This window comes from Protomyctophum parallelum, assembly GCF_964188405.1.
Source record: "Protomyctophum parallelum genome assembly, chromosome: 7".
In the NCBI taxonomy this organism is placed as follows: domain Eukaryota; kingdom Metazoa; phylum Chordata; class Actinopteri; order Myctophiformes; family Myctophidae; genus Protomyctophum; species Protomyctophum parallelum.
In genome coordinates this window covers 45,152,523-45,175,022 of record NC_139705.1, presented here as the reverse complement: position 1 = coordinate 45,175,022, position 22,500 = coordinate 45,152,523, and the positions used below count along the sequence as shown (strand labels likewise).

Here is a 22,500-nt window from a genome sequence, read left to right as displayed (position 1 = left end):
TCACACATCACACTCGCACGCACACGCACGCACGCACACACACGTCTTTTGTTCTTAGTCGGCTGTCTTAACCACTTAAAGGCCCGTCCGTATACTTGGCTGAACGGGGGTCCCCCCAGAGACCCCCGTCCCTTTTTAGCCCTGTGTGTGTGTGTGTGTGCACCGAGTCTCTCTCTCTCGTCTCAGCTGGAATAGCTCCTCTATAATACAAGCTGCACCAAAGTGTGTGGTGTGTGTGTGTGTGTGTGTGCTGCTTGTAGACGGGATGTTTCTGGTGAATGTTATTATTATTAAGATGTTATCTTATTGTTATTATTATGATGACATGTCTTAGAGGTTACGGTGTACGGCACGCTATACTGTACTGGAGGTTCATGTGGTTAACCCGTTTTGGGCGGGAAAACCCTTTTGGTGTTAGCATTATGTTATGCTTTAGCTGTTGAAAAATAGCAAATCTACAAGCTCATAGCGTGCCACCGAGTGGCGCGCTACGAGCTTGTAGGTCTGCTATTTTTTAGAAAAATCGAAGAACGACTGACATAGAAACATAGCTTTTTCAAGAAAACTGTCAGGATGTAGAAGAACATTTATAGAATCTGATCTCAGGTCAGAATGGATTAAACTCTCTCTACACATCGGGGGGCTTTTTTCCCCCCTTTTCTCTTTTTCTTTTTCGGCCGATTAATTTACGGGAACACTTTGGAACGAAGCGGATTAATTTCCTTGAATAAAAGCATCAACCTCTAATATGATATGTGAACACTTTGGATGCAAAATATTCTCCGGGCGAGTATTTTTTACATCCTTTATTCTGCCTCTGCAACCCACCCACCCCCCCCCCCCCACACACACACACACACACACACACACACACATAAAACACACACGTAAGCATGCACAGTTGTGCACGCACACATACAAGCACACACATGCACACAGGTCTTGTATCTCTCTCTCGCACACATGTACGCACGCGCGCACAGTGTGTGAGAGAGAAAGAGATACAAGTACTGTTTGTATCTCTTGCTCTCTCACACACACACACACACACACACACACACACAAACAAAGAGACTCACAGACCTAACCATCTCCACATATTTGTCTCTGCTCTTTAAAAGGGTGATTTATTTAGCATAAATGTTGAAGCCAAGGGTGCCCGGCTGCCATGGCAACCAAATTAAACGGAGGATCTCTTCAGAAACGGCAGAAATCTAAATTATTCGCAGGCTTTTATGAGGGGGGGGGGAATAATATTTTATTTGTGTTCACTACTAAGTACAGAAAGCAGTTGACGGTGTGGGTAGAGGGGGTGTGTGGGTAGAGGGGGTGGGTGGGGGTAGAGGGGGTGTGTGGGTAGAGGGGGTGGGAAACCTTTATCTCCATATGTCAACTTTATTATATTTTTTGTACGTAGAGAAAACAGCAGATCTAAGACAGTGTCTGTTGGTTTCATAAATATTGAACAATGATAAGTGTATATATGTCCCCTGTATGGTTCACGGACGTTATACTCTATGGTGAATAACTTAAATCGTCTCATTATAAGAATTGTGGTCCAAAAATAAACAAACTCTCCGTCGGGGAGGTGTCTCTGTATCGTTGAAGACAGTCAGACAGTCATATTATGATACAGTCTGTTTCTAGCGAAAATGTATAGGCATAAACTCATTCGGCAGCAGTAACATGATTTTAGCGTTTTCTTTCAGTCAGTCGATTCTTCATATCCATTTTAGGGAAACGGACAGGATGATTTGTTTATTATTCAAACACAGTTATTATATGAGGCGATCTAAAATCCCCCCTATGGGGATTACAATGCAAATAAAAAGTACATGAACCCGTGGAGTCTCTGGAACCTTAAGCACCTTCTATACCGATATTGGCGTCAGACTATAGACTTCAGTGTTCTATTACCAAACGTTTTATCAAGAGTTAATAAATGAACCCTATTCCATGGTGTCCCTATCCTACATTGGGTAAACATTCGCCGAAAATATCGTACCAGCTCACAAAGCGTTGTGAGCTTCACCAAATGTTGAACTACAAAGTTGAGCTCAATGCAGAAGCAGACGTGAATATGGTTGGCGAAAGGGCCTTTCTGTGTGGAGTTTGCTTGTTCTCCCTGTGTCCCCTAGGGTAGGTACCCTAGGGGTCTCTAAACTGCCTCCCCCTGGCCAGCCGGGACGCCTGATGGAGGGCAAAGGAACTGGTTGGAATAACGTGTTCCTTCCATGCCAGGGAAACTCCCCCCTGTCAGGTGAAAAGGAGCGACTTGGACACTCAGGCATGAAGGAAGCATCTACAAGCTCTAGGAAGCGCGTGTATATCTGCTGCTTTTGTGTGACGCCGTAGTGTGATGAACAAGTAGAGCGTTCATTTACAGAAAAAAAAAACAAAGAACACAAAAAGTCAAAATATGGAGATAAGAGATTTCTGCCAGACGGCAACGATATGCTTCCCCTTCGCTTGCATCCAATGTCAGGCGAACGGGAGGTGGATGTTCAGTTTGAGGGTGTGTGACCGTACGCTGTTATAACGCATGGTAGTCTGTGTCGCTCACTGGCCTGTTACGCTGCCTGTTATAACTCATGGCAGTCGGTGTCGCTCACTGGCCTGTTATATGCTGCCTGTTATAACGCATGGCAGTCGGTGTCGCTCACTGGCCTGTTACGCTACGCTGTTATAACTCATGGCAGTCTGTGTCGCTCACTGGCCTGTTATGCTACGCTGTTATAACTCATGGCAGTCTGTGTCGCTCACTGGCCTGTTACGCTACGCTGTTATAACTCATGGCAGTCTGTGCTGCTCACTGGCCTGTTACGCTGCCTGTTATAACGCATGGCAGTCGGTGTCGCTCACTGGCCCACATGGATGACACATATTTACTTTTCCTGCGTTTTCCTTTTTCTTTAATTTATGAAGATGAGGGTGATTCATCGCCAGTAGGCTGCTGGGTTATGGCGAGACCGTAACTCATCATAATCATAACCAATGGTGGAAGAAATACTCTGAAGTAAAGTGTGTCTCATTTCAACAACATCTTTTGGAAATAGTATAAGTCTACTATACAAGCTCACAAAGTGTTTTCAAGGTATTGGTGAGCCTTTAGATAAAAACAAAAAACTAAATAGTCACATGCAGCTTAGTGAAAGTACCACAACATTGTATTAGTTACAGTACTTGATTACAGTAAATGTACTTTCTACCATGGCTCATACAGTAAGGGCTCCATTTTCGTCACTGCTAAACCCCTTATCCCTAAACTTCTTCTCCTTTTTTTACTACTTTGAAAAAACATTTTTGAATAGTTCAACTAGCCAATCTACATTGACACGTTGTGAGCTTGTAGACTGGCCATTTTAACGATTCAACAATGTTTAGCAAAATAGTAAAAAAAGGCAAAGAAGTTTAGGGATAAGGGGTTTAGCGGTGACGAAAATGGAGCCCCAAGTCTCCATGACTCAGCCTTTTAAATGAGTGTGACTGAAGCATTGTTACTGTATGACTGCTACGAGGACAGGACAGACAGACAGACAGACAGACAGACAGACAGACAGACAGACAGACAGACAGACAGACAGACAGACAGACAGACAGACAGACAGACAGACAGACAGACGTGTTCCATCTGTGTGGACACTATACTCCTTCCAAGGGATACCAGAACACAAGAGGTCAAGGGTCAGCCTCTCGTCCAATGAGCAAATGAGTGGAAAGAGATGGAGGTCAAAGGTGCTCTCTCTCTCTTCTCTGTCTCTCTCTCTCTCTCTACTTCTCTCATGCCCCTCTTCTCATTCCCTCGCCTCTGCTTCTCCCTCATTCTTTCCGCAAGCACTGTGTGCGTGCGTGTGCATGTGTGCGTCTGTGTGTGTGTGTGTGTGTGTGTGTGTGTGTGTGTTGGCCAACAGTGAGATCCATGTTATTGATTGACTCCCCGTGGCGGTGGCGCTGCCCACTGGAGGAGGGGGGGGGGGGGGGAGGAGGAGGGGGGGGGGGGGGCAGCGGGGGCAGCGGCTCTAATGAATTCCTGCACCTCGTGCCCCCTGCATCAACCCCAACACCCCCTCCTTAATTAACTTTGTGTGTGCGTGTGTGTGTGTGTGTGGGGGGATTTGTGTGCGCGCGAGTGTGTGTGCGAATGTAGGTGCACGCCCACTGGTGCACATGCGCCGGTGTGTGTCTCTGTGTGTGTGTGTGTGTGTGTGTGTGTGTGTGTGTGTGTGTGTGTGTGTGTGTTTCTGTGCGCCATGTGTGCACATTTGTGGACGGACAGACGGATGATGCGCATGCCAGTGTTTGTGTTTGTGTGTGCGGTGTGTATGTGTGTGTGTGTGTGTGTGTGTGTGTGTGTGTTTGTTTGTGTGAGTGGTTTAGCAGTGGGTGTATGTGTGTGCGGTGTGTGTGTGTGTGTGTGTGTGTGTGTGTGTGTGTGTGTGTGTGTGTGTTTGTTTGTGTGTGAGTGGTTTAGCAGTGGGTGTATGTGTGGGTCACGTGCGTGAATGTGCATGGGTCTGTGTATTGTTGTGTGTGGCTATCTTCTCAGCTTCCTCCTAAATTGAACACCCCCACACCCCCTACCCCCACCCCTCTCAATCTCCCGATCTGTCTCTGTCTCTGTCTCTGTCTCTGTCTCTGTCTGTCTCTCTCTCTCTCTCTCTCTCTCTCTCTCTCTCTCTCTCTCTCTCTCTCTCTCTCTCTCTCTCTGTGCTCTGAAGTCCTATTGGCTGTGGGTTTGATCACAGTAACTCAAGAGAGTGTACCAAATGGAGTTAATGGCTAATAGTTAATGTGGTTCCATTTGGAGTCCAATTCCATTTGGAGTCATTGAGGGGTTTACCGTGCATGCATATTTTGTTATGGCCTCACCCCCGCTGCCATCAATATCATACTCATACATCCATACAGTACAGTACATACAGTACAGTACATATAGTACAGTATGGATCATCAGTATGGGTGTCATTCAGGTTCACGTTTGCACACATCTGTGTGTTACAGAAGAATTAACGACGTCCAAAAGGACGGAGAGCTAGAAACCGCAGTGGCTCACCAAACCACGGCCAGATGGTTAGGCGAGGTATTCAATGTTTCAAATGTAGTCCTATATATATACACCTGCCATGTTGTGGACCAACACAGGTGTTTCAATTTGTTTGCAAGATGTAGTCTGATTGGTGTAGAACTAATTAATTTGTTTGCAACACCTGTTTGGTCCCCAACATGGCAGGTGTAGGACTACATTTGAAACTCATAGTGGGGTGGGGGGGGGGGAAGAGGAACAGTTAAAAGAGAAGAGAAAGTGGGGAAAAAGAAAAGCTGCTGTGCAAATCACAGCACGTCTGCTCCAGAGAGATATATATCTCTCTGTCTCTGTGTCTCTCTCTCTCTCTCTTTTAATTTGTCCGTTCATCCATCCATCCCCCTTGATAACTTTCATCCCCCACGGCACTTGACAAATGGGCGACATCGCTCAAGGAAAGTGTGTGCATGCCTGTGTGTGTGTGTGTGTGTGTGTGTGTGTGTGACGTGTGTGTGATCATTCAACTCACACGCACCCCAGTGGGCGGGCAGCGGGCAGCAGAATGACCGTTGTGCGTGCCGCGCTGCAGCGCCGTGCGCCCCATCGGTATTCCAGACGCACCGTAGACTAGAGGCGCGGGCCGGGCCGCCCGCCCGCCGCACACCTCCGCTGTCTCTGTCACCTTGACTCACTGCAACGCTGGGCCACAGGCAGACAATGCTCAGGAAACACTTCAGTACACTAGCACTGCAGGGGGGGTCTCAGTCACTTCGTATTGTCTGTGGATGTCGGACCAGAAAACCTTCTATGTCCACAAACCTGTGGACAAAAAGAAGCTGTGTTCCAAATGGATCCGATGTAGTTGTTTTAGTCACAAGCTCCTGTTGATATTTCGTATGTTTTGTAAAAAAATAAAAATAAAAATGTCACACAAAAGCATCAACATAGCAAAAGTAGAAGATCTGTTTCAAACTGGCAGAGCTTTTAAAAACATGTTAAAATGTTAATCCTAAAAATGTATAACGGTTGTGGACATGCGGTTTCCACCCGGCAGAGGGGAAATATTAACGAAACCCACAACAGACAGACAAAAATAAATGCAGTTTTTTGTTGTTGTTGTTGTAAGTACGACATTAATTTAGAAGAAAAATAATCAAAGAAATACATTGGAGACACAAGGTTTCTGCCTGACATGTCTGTATGTATATATGTACATGTGTGTGTGTGTGTGTGTGTGTGTGTGTGTGTGTGTGTGTGTGTGTGTGTGTGTGTGTGTGTGTGTGTGTGTGTGTGTGTGTGTGTGTGTGTGTGTGTGTGTGTGTGTGTGTGTGTGTGCGTGTGTGTGTGTGCGTGTGTGCGTGCATGTGTTTGTTTTCCATGTCAGGGTCGTTAAAGAGACATGCACGTTCCTGCGCTCATAGGTTCCCTGATGTGCGTTCTGTGTATTTTTAGTCTCACTCGTGTCTCTGCTCGGGAAAGCAGTCTGTCATCATTTATGTAGCTATTAGGAGGCTGTGTGTGTGTGTGTGTGTGTGTGTGTGCGTGTGCTCGTGCGAGCGTGTGTGTGTGTGTGTGTGTGTGTGTGTGTGTGTGTGTGCTCGTGCGAGCGTGTGTGTGTGTGTGTGTGGTGAGTGGAGCTGTCATCAGCGGTATGGTGTCGTTGATCTGCGCAGGAACCTCAAGCAGCATGTTCTATACAGCTGACAGCTGTTTCTGTTTTTTCTGTTTTCTGTTTCAACCGCACTGACGGCTAAACACACGCACACGTCGTGCACAGTGCACTTATGTCTTTGTGCCGGTATTACGTTTTACACACGTTTATATACACACACGCGCGCTCGCTCTGCTCGCTTCCACTCGCACTTTTCTATCACTTTGATCTCTCGTGTGATTGCAGCTTGGTGATTTGGACCGCGGCTGACAAGTGTGTTAGCCCATTCTGACCCGAGATCAGATTCAAAAAAAATCTTCTACGTCGTCCTGACAGTTTTTCTGAAAAAAGCTATGTTTCTATGTCAGTCGTCCTTTGATTTTTTTCAAAAATAGCAGACCTACAAGCTCGTAGCGCGCCACTCGGTGGCGCGCTATGAGCTTGTAGATCTGCTATTTTTCAATAGGTAAAGCATAGCGTAATGATAACACCAAAAGGGGTTCCCACCCAAAATGGGTTAGGGAGTCGGGGGGAGATGATGAGAGATGAATCCCAACAATGAGGGTGATTTGGAATGATCACTCGGATGAGAGCCTCGCAAGAATAGCTTGAATGTTGGCTCTTTTTTTTCTTTCCTTTTTTCTTTTTTTACCCTGCAGTGAAATGCCTCCAAGCCATTATTATCACCTGGTTCAATAGAGTAATATCTGGAGTGTTAATTAATAATGGACCGTTAATCCACTTTTATATTACTATCTGAGATTAAACCTGCAATCAAAGAATGGTGTGTCCTCATCTGGCCGGAGAGAGGAGAGGTGATTGCAGCTGGGTTAGAGTTGACATGAGGGCTACATTCCACCATAATACATCAGAACAAATTCGTATTGCCGATAAGAAAGTATTAATGTGGTATTGACAAGACGACCTTTCATACTAATTTGACGTTCGGGTTCACCCCATGCTGACATTCAATACATCTGGGTGTGCTTGGGGTGGGAGAGACCACCCATAAGAACTTCTTAATGACATCATTTTGTAGTTAAGCTTGCCCCTTAAGAACATTTTTCTGACATCTTATGGTAGCATGTCAGCACCTAAGAGGGTTAGAGTAAAGGGCAGTCCAATATCTCTCTTTTCGTCGGAAAGCTCCGGTACAACTACAACATGACGTCACTCGCAACTTCTGAAACGCATTCCTCAGAATTTTTGTTCTGAAAGCTGCACTCCCATATGTTGTGACTCTCCGAACTCTACTTCGGAGAAAAAATTAAAGTCTGATCTTTCCGACGAAAAGTTCGGTGGTCGGAGAGAGTATGGACTATGGATTAAGGGTTATAGGTTAGGGGGTTAACATGGTAGATTAATAAAGCTTGTTTTTATTAGGATCGGAATCTGGGATTAGAATCCGATTATAAAAGGGTGTTAAGATTTCTGACGGAGATCTCCGTCCATTGCTGTCAGTGTGTGTAAGTACTTAAGTAATTGTACAGTAGGCTACTTACTTACTTTCCACCACTGACAGATTGGACAAAAATAACATGTGGATTCACTAAATAAAGTGACATAAAACAGATTTAAATGAACTCTCTCTCTCTCTCTCCAGACGTGACGGAGCCCGACAGCTCAGACAGTCGAGGCGAGCGCCTGGACTTCTTCCTGAAGCAGGAGGAGGCGCTGCAGGCCGCCGAGGCCGGCGGCTTCCTGGGCGCCGCTGGCGAATCGGAGGAGGGCGGGGGCGGGGCCGCCACGGTGGCGGCCTCCGTGGCCAACCTGAAGGCGGCGCTGATGAGCAAGAACAGCCTGCTGTCGCTGCGCGCCGAGATGATGGGCGAGGACAGCCCGCTGTTCGAGTACCTGCCCAAAGGAGCTCACTCCCTGTCCCGTAAGTGTTGTGTTTACTGTATACCGTACGGTCCACTGTACACCCCATCATTAAGGCATAATGATCACATGCTGTACTGTACACCTACTGTACACACACACACACACACACACACACACACACACACACACACACATGCATGCATTGCACACATACACACGAACACGCGTATGCACGCACACAGACACGCTCACTCTCTCTCACATTCACACTCATTCTCTCTCTCTGTCACAGACACACTCACTTACTGACTCACTCATTCTCAGACACACACACACACACACACACACACACACACACACACACACACACACACACACACACACACACACACACACACACACACACTCATGCTCGTACGCAGTTTCTATATGGGTATTAGGTATACAGTGTACTTACAATCTCTCTCTCTCACACATGATTTATCTTACTATACTGTACATCTGTGTGTGTGTGTGTGTGTGTGTGTGTGTGTGTGTGAGACAGGCACGTGCATGCGTGTGTGACAGCCAGGCGTGTGTGTGTGACAGGTGTGTGTGTGCGTGCGTCCGTGCGTGCGGAGTGCGTGTGCGTGCGCGGTGTGTGTTGACGCCAGATATGATTAGTCAGCAGTGATTCAGTGAGAGAACATCGTGCTGGACGGCTCCCACTGTTGTTAGAAAATATTTGGATGCATTTCTTCTCCTTGACAGTTATGGTCACATTTATACTGCGGCAGTTAAGAAGGATACAAACAAGATTTAATTGCACAAGTTGTGTCAAGAAAAGATTTTGTTATTTTAACTTCAAATTTCACTTGACAGCAGTTGATTCTCCACAAAGGCATTATCTTTCTTAACCACTTAAGCCATGTTTTTTATATGTTGGTCGTTTAGAAATAGCAGATCTACAATACGTGTAAGAAATCTGCTATTTTCGAAACAAATATATTTTTAATCGTGTTAATTAAAACAATAACAAATGGAGTTGCCAGGGTAAATGTATTTATTTCCTGAAATGTAAGTATTTTAGGCATACACAGTTTCCACCCGACAGTAGGAAGATGTAGCCAGGGGGGCAGTCAGCCAGATATTTCGTGAAGCCTCATTTGAAATCGGTAGTTCATAATAATGGCCTGTTGTGGCGCTGGACTGGACCCAAAAAGCCCCATAGCTCCATAGAGGCCCATGTATTTTGGCCCAACTTCACGTAGACTGTATTACCTTAATAAACATGGTCATGAATACTTTCTTCTTCCAGTCACTAGTTTAAAGTCTCATTTCTAATGTCATAATATTCTTTTTGGAAAATTATGGTCCCATTAATTAAAAAAATGACCATAAAGAAAAAAAACCATCGCGTATGTTCTGAGGGGCGTGGCTACCGTTACAGTCTATGATCTGGATTCCCCTCCCACTCGAGTCAAAATAAAAACCAACGGAGAAGAAGGGGGGAAGTCCCGCCTCGTTGTCTGGGCAGCCAATGGCCAGCTGGTCCAAAACGGAGCCAGCCAATGGCCAGCTGGTACCAAACGGATCTAGAAAGATGGCGACTTACAGTGCAGGAATAACCGGCTTCATTTTACGTCCATGTTAGACCCGGCGAACGCTTTGTCCATATTTTTTACAGTCTATGGATGTAGCCTTATGCTAAATTCCATTCCTCAGTGTATTTATATATTTTCCTTGTTGCGAGCGAACGCGTGTGGCCCGAGGAGTTGTTTACTAAACTTTACATGTGTGGTTGTTGCGTATTGTTCTGTTTCACAGCCCTTCCTTGGCCTTCCTCTTCTCCACCTCCTCAGCTTAACCCATTCTGAACTGAGATCAGATTCTAAAAATGTCTTCTACATCCTGACAGTTTTCTGAAAAAGCTATATGTTTCTATGTCAGTCGTTCTTCGGGTTTTTCAAAAATAGCAGACCTACAAGCTCGTAGCGCGCCACTCGGTGGCGCGCTATGAGCTTGTAGATCTGCTATTTTTTCAATAGCTAAAGCATAACATAACACCAAAAGGGGTTCCCGCCTAAAATGCGTTAAATTTACGTCAACAGGGCAAACGCCTAGCCATTTTGTCTGAGAGAAACACTTCTGTTTTCTATATCGTCCATTTTCATTTTTAATTGCTGCTGCCCTCTCGTCTCTCGTCCGCCTTTTTTGGAAGCTTGTTTGCAAAAAGATATCCGAAGGCGGTTTGGTGTTGGTTTGGTGTTTGTTTACTGGTGCCTCGGTTTTGTCTCTGTGTGAAGGAGGAGAAATGTGGCCGACTGTCCTCGCTTTATTTTTGTCTTTCGGCGAAGGGGTGCTTAACTGTCACACTGCGTCTACGACATTCATTATTTGATTTTGTTTAGTTGTGTGCGTGTGCGTGTGCGTGTGTGTGTGCGTGTGTGTGTGTGTGTGTGTGTGTGTGTGTGTGCGTGTGCGTGTGTGTGTGTGTGTGTGCGTGCTGAAACGTAGTCCGCGCCTGTATATCCTGTATATGTTTCCTTTGCCTGCCCTGGCTAGTAATTGGTTCTTTTGTCCCCGAGTTCTGGCTGTCTTTGTAAAGGGGAAGAAAGGGTCTCGGGACTGCATCCCCCAAAAAGCCTCTCATCATGCCTTTAGAGTTTAGCCCCCCACTCACCTACAAAAGATGAGACAGGGCCTGGATTGAATAGACCATTCATTCACACACACACGCACTCACACACACACACACACACGCACGAGTGCACGCCATCACTCTTTTTGTACAACTGTTAAGTGTGCGATTGAGATGTCTCTGTTGGTTTAAAGAGAAAAGTCTGCCACTGCCACAGCAAACACAGGCTCTTTCTCACACAGTCACTCACTCACGAGGCCTTGAGTTTTTTTACGACAAGCGGAGTCCAAGAATCCAGAGAATGTTAATTATTTTGATCTTTTGACAGGGACCCAAAAAGAAAAATGTTTTACGAGTCTTTTATGCATACTGTATATTTCAATTGTCACCAAAGAATAACCCCCCCTCCTCCCCCCCCCTCCTCCTGCCCCCCCCCCCCCCCCCCCCCCGGGGAAAAAATAAAGTTTTGGTTTGCCAATCCCACTCTCAAAATTCCCCACACAACAATGGGGGGGTTAGCCCAGCTGGGATCCACACAGGACGTCCAAACCACCACTGACACCCCCCACCCCCCCCCCCCCCCCCCCCCACGTCCCGCCACCACTAACCAACCCCCCCCCCCCCCCCCCCCCCCTCCGTGTTCTGTCCCGACACTGTCTGTCTCCAAATTGAGCGATGGAAATAAACAAACGCTGTGTGTACCTCAGATTACTGGGCGGACACTAGGATGTGTCTGCTCCGATCCCACCCCCCCCCCCCCCCCCTCTCCCCCCTCCCCCCGCACCCACACTGTCAAAACCCTGAGTGTTGGCGAAACTCCCAGAGGGTACAAATGGAACCAAATAGACCCACAGTATGGCTTTGTACAGTAACTGTTGAGAGTGGTGATCCCTACAAGTCTGTGTTGGAATGGAAACCAAATCCGGTCCATTTGTGAGCGTTTCTGACCAAGGCTCTAAGTCATTGAGATTTTCATCGATTTCAACTCTGACATTTATTTCAGACATGCTCTAGTAGTCTATAGTATGTGAAGAGTCTGCCTGTGCTATGAAGTCATTTTGGATAAAAACAAACAAACAAACAAACAGTTTTTCTCCTCTCCTGAAGAGTAAAGGTCATTACACACTGGCGAATTAGCGACGCGATGCGAATAAGCGATCTGAAAATGCGAAATATTGCATGTTGCAGTTCGCCTGCGAATCTCTGCAAAATACGACACCAGAGCGAACAAATAAAAGCGAAAACGGTCGCATTTTCGCACATTCGCACATTCGCCACTGATGTGGAAGCTTGCATGGACTTCAATTGTTTTTTTTTAAATGCGAATTATTCGCACGAATATATCGCGTCGCCAATTCGCCAGTGTGTAATGACCTTTAGTCTTGCCACCATGCCTGTCTCGGTATCAAAAAGAGTCACATTTTATCTCCATTTGTACCCAGAGTTCAATTATACACGCTGAGGATGTTGCTGTGCGGTTTCTCCTTCGTCCGACTCCCCCCCCTCCCCCCGCCCCCCCACCACCACACAACCCCACCCTCTTGGTTCCACCAGTCACCCCCCCCCCCCTCCTCACCCGCCCTCTCCTTCCCTCCCTCCCTCCCTCCCTCCCTATCTCTCCTTCACCCCCTTCCTTTAACATCCTTCCTCCCCTACTACCCCCCCCCCTTCCTCCCTCCCCTCCCCCCCACAGCATTTCTTCTCCTTCACCCCTCCTTAACACCCATCGCTCATGATCATGTCTTCTGTACTCCCTCGTCTTCTGGCCCGGTTTCCCCCCCAAAGGTTCCTCCCAACTCCTTCTCTCTCTCTCTCTCTCTTTCTCACTCTCTCTGTCTCTCTCTGTCTCTCTCTCTCTCTGTCTCTCTCTCTCTCTCTCTCTCTCGCTCTCTCTCTCTCTCTCTCTCTCTCTCTCTCTCTCTCTCTCTCTCTCCATCCACGTCTTCAGCTGTTGTGGAACATCAAAAATCTGTTGTTGAGGTGGGTTTTTTTTTTTTTGAATCCTGGGAAAGTATTGATCCCTTTGTTGAGAGAAGGCTGAAGGTAGAGGCCGAGGTCGCCTGGCCCAAATCAACAGAAAGACCAGAGGATATCATCAGAGCAGGTCCCTGTTATAGAGCTTCTATATTGTACGCAGTACGCACGCGTGTGTGTGTGTGTGTGTGTTTGTGCGCGAGTAAGCATGTGTGTGTGTGTACTGTGAACACGTGCATGTGTTTTTAGGAGAACAAAAGATAAAGAGCATATGAATGTGGGAGTGGGAGGAAGTGTAATATAATATAAAATGACTTAATTGAATCAATTAAATTGTTAGTTCAAGAAGTGGATGTTCGGTAGTATTTTATTTCAACAATAACAAAACATTTCGTACAAACATTTCTTCATGGGGGTGACTAAGGTCACCCTAATGAAGGCTGTGTGCTGTTCACAGTGAGAGTGGCCCTTTTTTTTACTTTTGTGTGAACTCATCAAAGGGAAGCCGTGGCGTCATGTCATGTCCTTTAGGCCTGTATATGTACTGTATAGCCCCTTAACACTAGCGTATTCTGGTCCTGCCAGAACAGGAGAGCTAGTGCAGATGGTTTTATATTCAGCAAAGACACTTGTTGTAGAGGGAGAAATGCAGGGCAGCAACTGTATTTTAACCCATTTAGACCTTGGAACGATTTTACAAAATGTCTTCTACATCCTGACAGTTTTCTGAAAAAGCTATGTTTCTATGTCAGTCGTTCTTAAATAAATAAATAAAATAGCAGACCTACAAGATCGTAGCGCGCCACTCGGTGGCGCACTATGAGCTTGTAGATCTGCTATTTTTCAATAGCTAAAGCATAACATGACGCTAACGCCAAAAGGGGTTCGCGCCCAAAATGAGTTAAGGGACATTTCACTTAAAAATGTCAGGCTTTTGTGACCACACCATGCAGACAGTTTTTAAGTTCTCGATTCAGCATTTTAGATATTTGATATTCATTTTTTATCAAACGATACAATCCCAATGTAACTTTAAACTCCATTTTAACCATGATAGATAGATAGATAGATAGATAGATAGATAGATAGATAGATAGATAGATAGATAGATAGATAGATAGATAGATAGATAGATACGCCTGGACGGTATTAGCTCAACGTTCTGGGCTCCTATAGGCTGCCGAGCCAGACGGGCGGCGTGCCGCGGGTTCGACTCCCCATCTCTCTCTACCCCCCTTTCCTCACGTCTACTGCTCCCTATAATTAACCCATTTTCTGTTATGCTTTAGCTATTGGAAAACAGCAGATCTACAAGCTCATAGCGCGCCACCGAGTGGCGCGCTATGAACTTGTAGGTCTGCTGTTTTTTTGAAAAATCGTGAAAATGTCTATTTCAGAAAACTGGAGGATGTAGAAGAATTCTTTTAAATTGTTGAGGTCGGGCCTACTGTACATGGGTTAAAATCCCGTCCTTGGTCCTGGTGACTCATACTGACTCTCTCTAATACACCAGGGGCCGTGCTTCTTCTTTTTACTTTTTTCATTAATGTTTTGCTTCTTCTTTTTTTTTTCATTTTCTGAAGAGAGAAAGGAAAAAAAAAACACGTCTCCCTCACACGTCAGGAGAGCAGTATGAGTCACCGCAAACCAAGGACGGTTATTATTGACAACTCTATCATGGTTTAAAAATGGAGTTTGAAGTTATACAATGGGGTCTGTGTATAGGAAGGAGGTTGTGTCTGATAAAAAATGAATATCAAATATCTACAAAAACCCCAAAAGTCTGAACTCGTAGTAGACGATAAAAAATGACCCACGTTTGTTTTTTAAGTGAAATATCCCTTTAAGATGTGTGGGATTAGCTGGCCCTTGGTGCCTCTGCTCTGTGCGTCGACCAATCAATGCCAGGAGGTGGATTTCCCCTGGACAGTCCCTGGACGGTCCATGTGCTTCGTCGCCGCTTATTATACCGAACAACATCCAATCAGGAAGCAGGGATCAGACAGTACAGACATTATTATCGAACTCGTACCTCTCTCTGTCTCTGATGGTTCGTGTCTGCTTTAAGCCTATACAGTGATTGTCGTCGCTGCCTCGGCCCACCGTAGAATTAAATCCTGTCCGCGTTGAAAAGGACACTTCTCGTAGAGCGACCACCTCCTAGATGTGTGGAGCAGGGGGGGGTCTTCTCGTAGAGCGACCACCTCCTAGATGTGTGGAGCAGGGGGTCTTCTCGTATAGAGCGACCACCTCCTAGATGTGTGGAGCAGGGGGTCTTCTCGTATAGAGCGACCACCTCCTAGATGTGTGGAGCAGGGGGTTTTCTCGTAGAGCGACCACCTCCTAGATGTGTGGAGCAGGGGGTCTTCTCGTATAGAGAGAACACCTCCTAGATGTGTGGAGCAGGGGGTCTTCTCGTATAGAGCGACCACCTCCTAGATGTGTGGAGCAGGGGGTCTTCTCGTATAGAGCGACCACCTCCTAGATGTGTGGAGCAGGGGGTCTTCTCGTATAGAGCGACCACCTCCTAGATGTGTGGAGCAGGGGGTCTTCTCGTATAGAGAGAACACCTCCTAGATGTGTGGAGCAGGGGGTCTTCTCGTATAGAGCGACCACCTCCTAGATGTGTGGAGCAGGGGGTCTTCTCGTAGAGCGACCACCTCCTAGATGTGTGGAGCAGGGGGTCTTCTCGTATAGAGCGACCACCTCCTAGATGTGTGGAGCAGGGGGTCTTCTCGTATAGAGCGACCACCTCCTAGATGTGTGGAGCAGGGGGTCTTCTCGTATAGAGCGACCACCTCCTAGATGTGTGGAGCAGGGGGTCTTCTCGTATAGAGCGACCACCTCCTAGATGTGTGGAGCAGGGGGTCTTCTCGTATAGAGCGACCACCTCCTAGATGTGTGGAGCAGGGGGTCTTCTCGTATAGAGCGACCACCTCCTAGATGTGTGGAGCGGGGGGTCTTCTCGTATAGAGCGACCACCTCCTAGATGTGTGGAGCAGGGGGTCTTCTCGTATAGAGCGACCACCTCCTAGATGTGTGGAGCAGGGGGTCTTCTCATATAGAGCGACCACCTCCTAGATGTGTGGAGTAGCGGGTCTTCTCGTATAGAGCGACCACCTCCTAGATGTGTGGAGCAGGGGGTCTTCTCGTATAGAGCGACCACCTCCTAGATGTGTGGAGCAGGGGGTCTTCTCGTATAGAGCGAACACCTCCTAGATGTGTGGAGCAGGGGATCTTCTCGTATAGAGCGACCACCTCCTAGATGTGTGGAGCAGGGGGTCTTCTCGTAGAGCGACCACCTCCTAGATGTGTGGAGCAGGGGGTCTTCTCGTATAGAGCGACCACCTCCTAGATGTGTGGAGCAGGGGGTCTTCTCGTATAGAGCGACCACCTCCTAGATGTGTGGAGCAGGGGGTCTTCTCGTATAGAGCGACCACCTCCTAGATGTGTGGAGCAGGGGGTCTTCTCGTATAGAGCGACCACCTCCTAGATGTGTGGAGCAGGGGGTCTTCTCGTATAGAGCGACCACCTCCTAGATGTGTGGAGCAGGGGGTCTTCTCGTATAGAGCGACCACCTCCTAGATGTGTGGAGCGGGGGGTCTTCTCGTATAGAGCGACCACCTCCTAGATGTGTGGAGCAGGGGGTCTTCTCGTATAGAGCGACCACCTCCTAGATGTGTGGAGCAGGGGGTCTTCTCATATAGAGCGACCACCTCCTAGATGTGTGGAGTAGCGGGTCTTCTCGTATAGAGCGACCACCTCCTAGATGTGTGGAGCAGGGGGTCTTCTCGTATAGAGCGACCACCTCCTAGATGTGTGGAGCAGGGGGTCTTCTCGTATAGAGCGAACACCTCCTAGATGTGTGGAGCAGGGGGTCTTCTCGTATAGAGCGAACACCTCCTAGATGTGTGGAGCAGGGGGTCTTCTCGTATAGAGCGAACACCTCCTAGATGTGTGGAGCAGGGGGTCCTCTCGTATAGAGCGACCACCTCCTAGATGTGTGGAGCAGGGGGTCTTCTCGTATAGAGCGACCACCTCCTAGATGTGTGGAGCAGGGGGTCTTCTCGTAGAGCGACCACCTCCTAGATGTGTGGAGCAGGGGGTCTTCTCGTATAGAGCGACCACCTCCTAGATGTGTGGAGCAGGGGGTCTTCTCGTATAGAGCGACCACCTCCTAGATGTGTGGAGCAGGGGGTCTTCTCGTATAGAGCGACCACCTCCTAGATGTGTGGAGCAGGGGGTCTTCTCGTATAGAGCGACCACCTCCTAGATGTGTGGAGCAGGGGGTCTTCTCGTATAGAGCGACCACCTCCTAGATGTGTGGAGCAGGGGGTCTTCTCGTATAGAGCGACCACCTCCTAGATGTGTGGAGCAGGGGGGGGTCTTCTCGTATAGAGCGACCACCTCCTAGATGTGTGGAGCAGGGGGTCTTCTCGTATAGAGCGACCACCTCCTAGATGTGTGGAGCAGGGGGGGGTCTTCTCGTATAGAGCGACCACCTCCTAGATGTGTGGAGCAGGGGGTCTTCTCGTATAGAGCGACCACCTCCTAGATGTGTGGAGCAGGGGGTCTTCTCGTATAGAGCGACCACCTCCTAGATGTGTGGAGCAGGGGGTCTTCTCATATAGAGCGACCACCTCCTAGATGTGTGGAGTAGCGGGTCTTCTCGTATAGAGGGAACACCTCCTAGATGTGTGGAGCAGGGGGTCTTCTCGTATAGAGCGACCACCTCCTAGATGTGTGGAGCAGGGGGTCTTCTCGTATAGAGAGAACACCTCCTAGATGTGTGGAGCAGGGGGTCTTCTCGTATAGAGCGACCACCTCCTAGATGTGTGGAGCAGGGGGGGGTCTTCTCGTATAGAGCGACCACCTCCTAGATGTGTGGAGCAGGGGGTCTTCTCGTATAGAGCGACCACCTCCTAGATGTGTGGAGCAGGGGGTCTTCTCGTATAGAGCGACCACCTCCTAGATGTGTGGAGTAGCGGGTCTTCTCGTATAGAGAGAACACCTCCTAGATGTGTGGAGCAGGGGGTCTTCTCGTATAGAGCGACCACCTCCTAGATGTGTGGAGCAGGGGGTCTTCTCGTATAGAGCGACCACCTCCTAGATGTGTGGAGCAGGGGGTCTTCTCGTAGATCGACCACCTCCTAGATGTGTGGAGCAGGGGGTCTTCTCGTAGATCGACCACCTCCTAGATGTGTGGAGCAGGGGGTCCTCTCGTATAGAGCGACCACCTCCTAGATGTGTGGAGCAGGGGGGGGTCTTCTCGTATAGAGCGACCACCTCCTAGATGTGTGGAGCAGGGGGTCTTCTCGTATAGAGAGAACACCTCCTAGATGTGTGGAGCAGGGGGTTTTCTCGTAGAGCGACCACCTCCTAGATGTGTGGAGCAGGGGGTCTTCTCGTATAGAGCGACCACCTCCTAGATGTGTGGAGCAGGGGGTCTTCTCGTATAGAGCGACCACCTCCTAGATGTGTGGAGCAGGGGGTCTTCTCGTATAGAGCGACCACCTCCTAGATGTGTGGAGCAGGGGGTCTTCTCGTATAGAGCGACCACCTCCTAGATGTGTGGAGCAGGGGGTCTTCTCGTATAGAGAGAACACCTCCTAGATGTGTGGAGCAGGGGGTTTTCTCGTAGAGCGACCACCTCCTAGATGTGTGGAGCAGGGGGTCTTCTCGTATAGAGCGACCACCTCCTAGATGTGTGGAGCAGGGGGTCTTCTCGTATAGAGCGACCACCTCCTAGATGTGTGGAGCAGGGGGTCTTCTCGTATAGAGCGACCACCTCCTAGATGTGTGGAGCAGGGGGTCTTCTCCTATAGAGCGACCACCTCCTAGATGTGTGGAGCAGGGAGTCTTCTCGTATAGAGAGAACACCTCCTAGATGTGTGGAGCAGGGGGTCTTCTCGTATAGAGCGACCACCTCCTAGATGTGTGGAGCAGGGGGTCTTCTCGTAGATCGACCACCTCCTAGATGTGTGGAGCAGGGGGTCTTCTCGTAGATCGACCACCTCCTAGATGTGTGGAGCAGGGGGTCCTCTCGTATAGAGCGACCACCTCCTAGATGTGTGGAGCAGGGGGGGGTCTTCTCGTATAGAGCGACCACCTCCTAGATGTGTGGAGCAGGGGGTCTTCTCGTATAGAGAGAACACCTCCTAGATGTGTGGAGCAGGGGGTTTTCTCGTAGAGCGACCACCTCCTAGATGTGTGGAGCAGGGGGTCTTCTCGTATAGAGCGACCACCTCCTAGATGTGTGGAGCAGGGGGTCTTCTCGTATAGAGCGACCACCTCCTAGATGTGTGGAGCAGGGGGTCTTCTCGTATAGAGCGACCACCTCCTAGATGTGTGGAGCAGGGGGTCTTCTCGTATAGAGCGACCACCTCCTAGATGTGTGGAGCAGGGGGTCTTCTCGTATAGAGAGAACACCTCCTAGATGTGTGGAGCAGGGGGTTTTCTCGTAGAGCGACCACCTCCTAGATGTGTGGAGCAGGGGGTCTTCTCGTATAGAGCGACCACCTCCTAGATGTGTGGAGCAGGGGGTCTTCTCGTATAGAGCGACCACCTCCTAGATGTGTGGAGCAGGGGGTCTTCTCGTATAGAGCGACCACCTCCTAGATGTGTGGAGCAGGGGGTCTTCTCCTATAGAGCGACCACCTCCTAGATGTGTGGAGCAGGGAGTCTTCTCGTATAGAGAGAACACCTCCTAGATGTGTGGAGCGGGGGGTCCTCTCGTATAGAGCGACCACCTCCTAGATGTGTGGAGCGGGGGGGTTCTTCAGCATTTTTATGCATGCCAAGGAGCCTTTATATTTGCTGAGATATAGAGATGATGGAAGCAGAGGGACACTCATGCTGCACGTTGTACAAAGTTGTGTTGCAGATTAAACCTTTTCACAGATTTCATAGATGGGACTGGGTTCATCCATCAGTGGATTGGACTCATGTTAATGTGTGTGTCAGATATAGCCTGACCTGTGGCTCAGTACTTGGTCTGCTCCTAGCCTCCTACCCCCTTTAGGATCCATAAACCTATTTGCCATTTTGATCTGAGATCAGATTAAAAAAATGTCTTCTACATCCTGACAGTTTTCTGAAAAAGCTATGTTTCTATGTCAAAAATAGCAGACCTACAAGCTCGTAATGAGCTTGTAGATCTGCTATTTTTCAATAGCTAAAGCATAACATAATGCTAACACCAAAATGGGTTCCCGCCTAAAATGGGTTAAAATTAAAACATTTAAAAAAATAGTTCAACTAGCCTATCTGTATCGACACGATATTGTGAGCTTGTAGATCAGCTAGTTGAACTATTTTTAAAATGTTTTAAATTTGTAAAAAATGCATTTGGGTGCATGCAGTGCCGCAAGATATATCAGTAAACCTCTTCAGCGATAAGAGCCGCGGTCACAGGCTCCTCGGTACAGCGGCATATAAAATGGGGCTTAAGCGCTAAAGACTTCTATAAATTATTTGTACCAGCACTGCTGTCAATCTTCACATTGGTGAGGCAGAGAGAGGAAAAAAGCACCCCCAGGCACTATTAAGGGGTCAGCTTTCACTGCTCGTACCAACTCATGTGAGACATTTCTTTCTATAAACACTGCCTGTCGAGAAGTGTTACGGCCACACATAAAGACATCCAGGGAGTGCTTTAAGAGTTGGAGAAAAGTACTGTACACACACCTTGACACCGCATTGATCGAATACTTCATTAGTTTCCCGTAAACAACATCATGCACTGCAGTGTGCAGAGAACAGCCTGTCAACATGCTTATGGCCGTACTGTAGATCAGCTGTATTGTCAGATTGATTGATTGATTGATTGATTGAATACTTCATTCGTTTTCCATAAACGGCATGCACTGCAGTGTACAGTATAAGACATTAAACCCATTCTGACCTGAGATCAGATTTAAAAAAAAATGTCTTCTACGTCCTGAGAGTTTTCTGAAAAAGCTATGTTTCTGTGTCAGTGGTTCTTGGATTTTTCAAAAATAGCAGACCTACACCCACCGAGTGGCGCGCTACGAGCTTGTAGATCTGCTATTTTTCAATAGCTAAAGCATCACATGATGCTAACACCAAAAGGGTCCTTTTTATCCTAAGGATATAGGATAGCAAAACAGTCCTGGGGACTTGTTTCCATTGTGGTCCTCCTATGCATCCAATTCATCAACATAGCATACAAAATGAACACAAAACACAAATCATCAACAGATACATACAAACACTATATGGGCCTATTGTAAATCACCACTCTGATATCACCATGCTGTTCAGGCACTTTCAGCTGCAGTGCCACATTGCCCTGATGTGGCTGCTGTCGATATTTAAAGGTTTTATGACATTCATTTTCATTTATTTTTCTTTTTCTTTTTCTTTTTTCTTTTAGGTTTTATGACCTCAATTACACCCAAAAACCCTGAACTTTGAACATTCAGTGGATTTTCTGTGGTCTGAACTTTTCTTTGGGGTTTTTTGGGCCTTTTTTAGCTACAATGAAAACAGGCAACACAGTGAAACAGTGACATCTGCTGGCAAATCCCATTGACATATATGGGATTTGCAGTAAGTGATGTCACTTACTGCCGGCAAATCAGAGCACCTGTTTGAGCCAGAAAACCCCAGATCACAGAAAATCTACTGAATGTTAAAAGTTCATGTTTTTTGGGTGCAATTGAGATTAGAAAACCTAAAAAAAAACAAGAACAATTCCAAAACCTTTTTTTTAATGTCACAATCCCTTTAACCACCACCACTTTTTGGTGATCCATTTATTTGGGTCCATATTATGGTCCATATATCATAATCTACTGTATATGATATGACATTACTGCGTCCCGCAAGTGGAAATCAACAATGGCGGACAAAACAAATGCTAATTTGGAACTAAAGAGGCCAGAGTGGGAGGGATTATACCAAGTACAGTATAGGGTGATACATTATATGTATGACATCACTGGTACCACCAAATAAATCAGTTAGCCTGTTCTGAGACCAATTTCCATAAAAAACCCTATATTGATGAGAAAGCCTGATTGTTCAAAATTGGGTATATTTGTGGGGATACATATAGGGGAGCCCAAAAACACACAGAAATCACACCCGTGTGAACTGAGTGGTGCAACTCCCCTCTGCCCCTGCCCCTCCCTCTCTCTCTCTCTCTCTCTCTCTCTCTCTCTCTCTCTCTCTCTCTCTCTCTCTCTCTCTGTAATTAGCAGGCAACAGTGCAACACTCAGAGATGGGCAGTATTTGAAATACGTATTTGAAATACTTTTTTGTATTTTGTAATTTGTATTTCGCTGGGATGGAAGATATTTTGTATTTAGATAATTTTTTTGACCCATTATTTGTATTTTGTATCAAAATACATTTTCAATGTATTTTGCCCATCTCTGGCAACA

The 22,500-nt window shown here is 47.3% G+C and overlaps 1 protein-coding gene across 2 annotated transcripts in view; it reads left to right on the top strand.

Annotated features, from left to right (window-relative positions):
* zbtb46 (zinc finger and BTB domain containing 46) overlaps positions 1-22,500 on the top strand; it is a 98,771-nt gene that overhangs the window by 58,747 nt on the left and 17,524 nt on the right. For both annotated transcript variants that reach the window (XM_083769087.1, XM_083769086.1), the window contains exon 4: positions 8,278-8,556. In XM_083769087.1, coding sequence (XP_083625213.1) covers positions 8,278-8,556 — 279 coding nt within the window. The remainder of the gene's footprint in view (positions 1-8,277; positions 8,557-22,500) is intronic.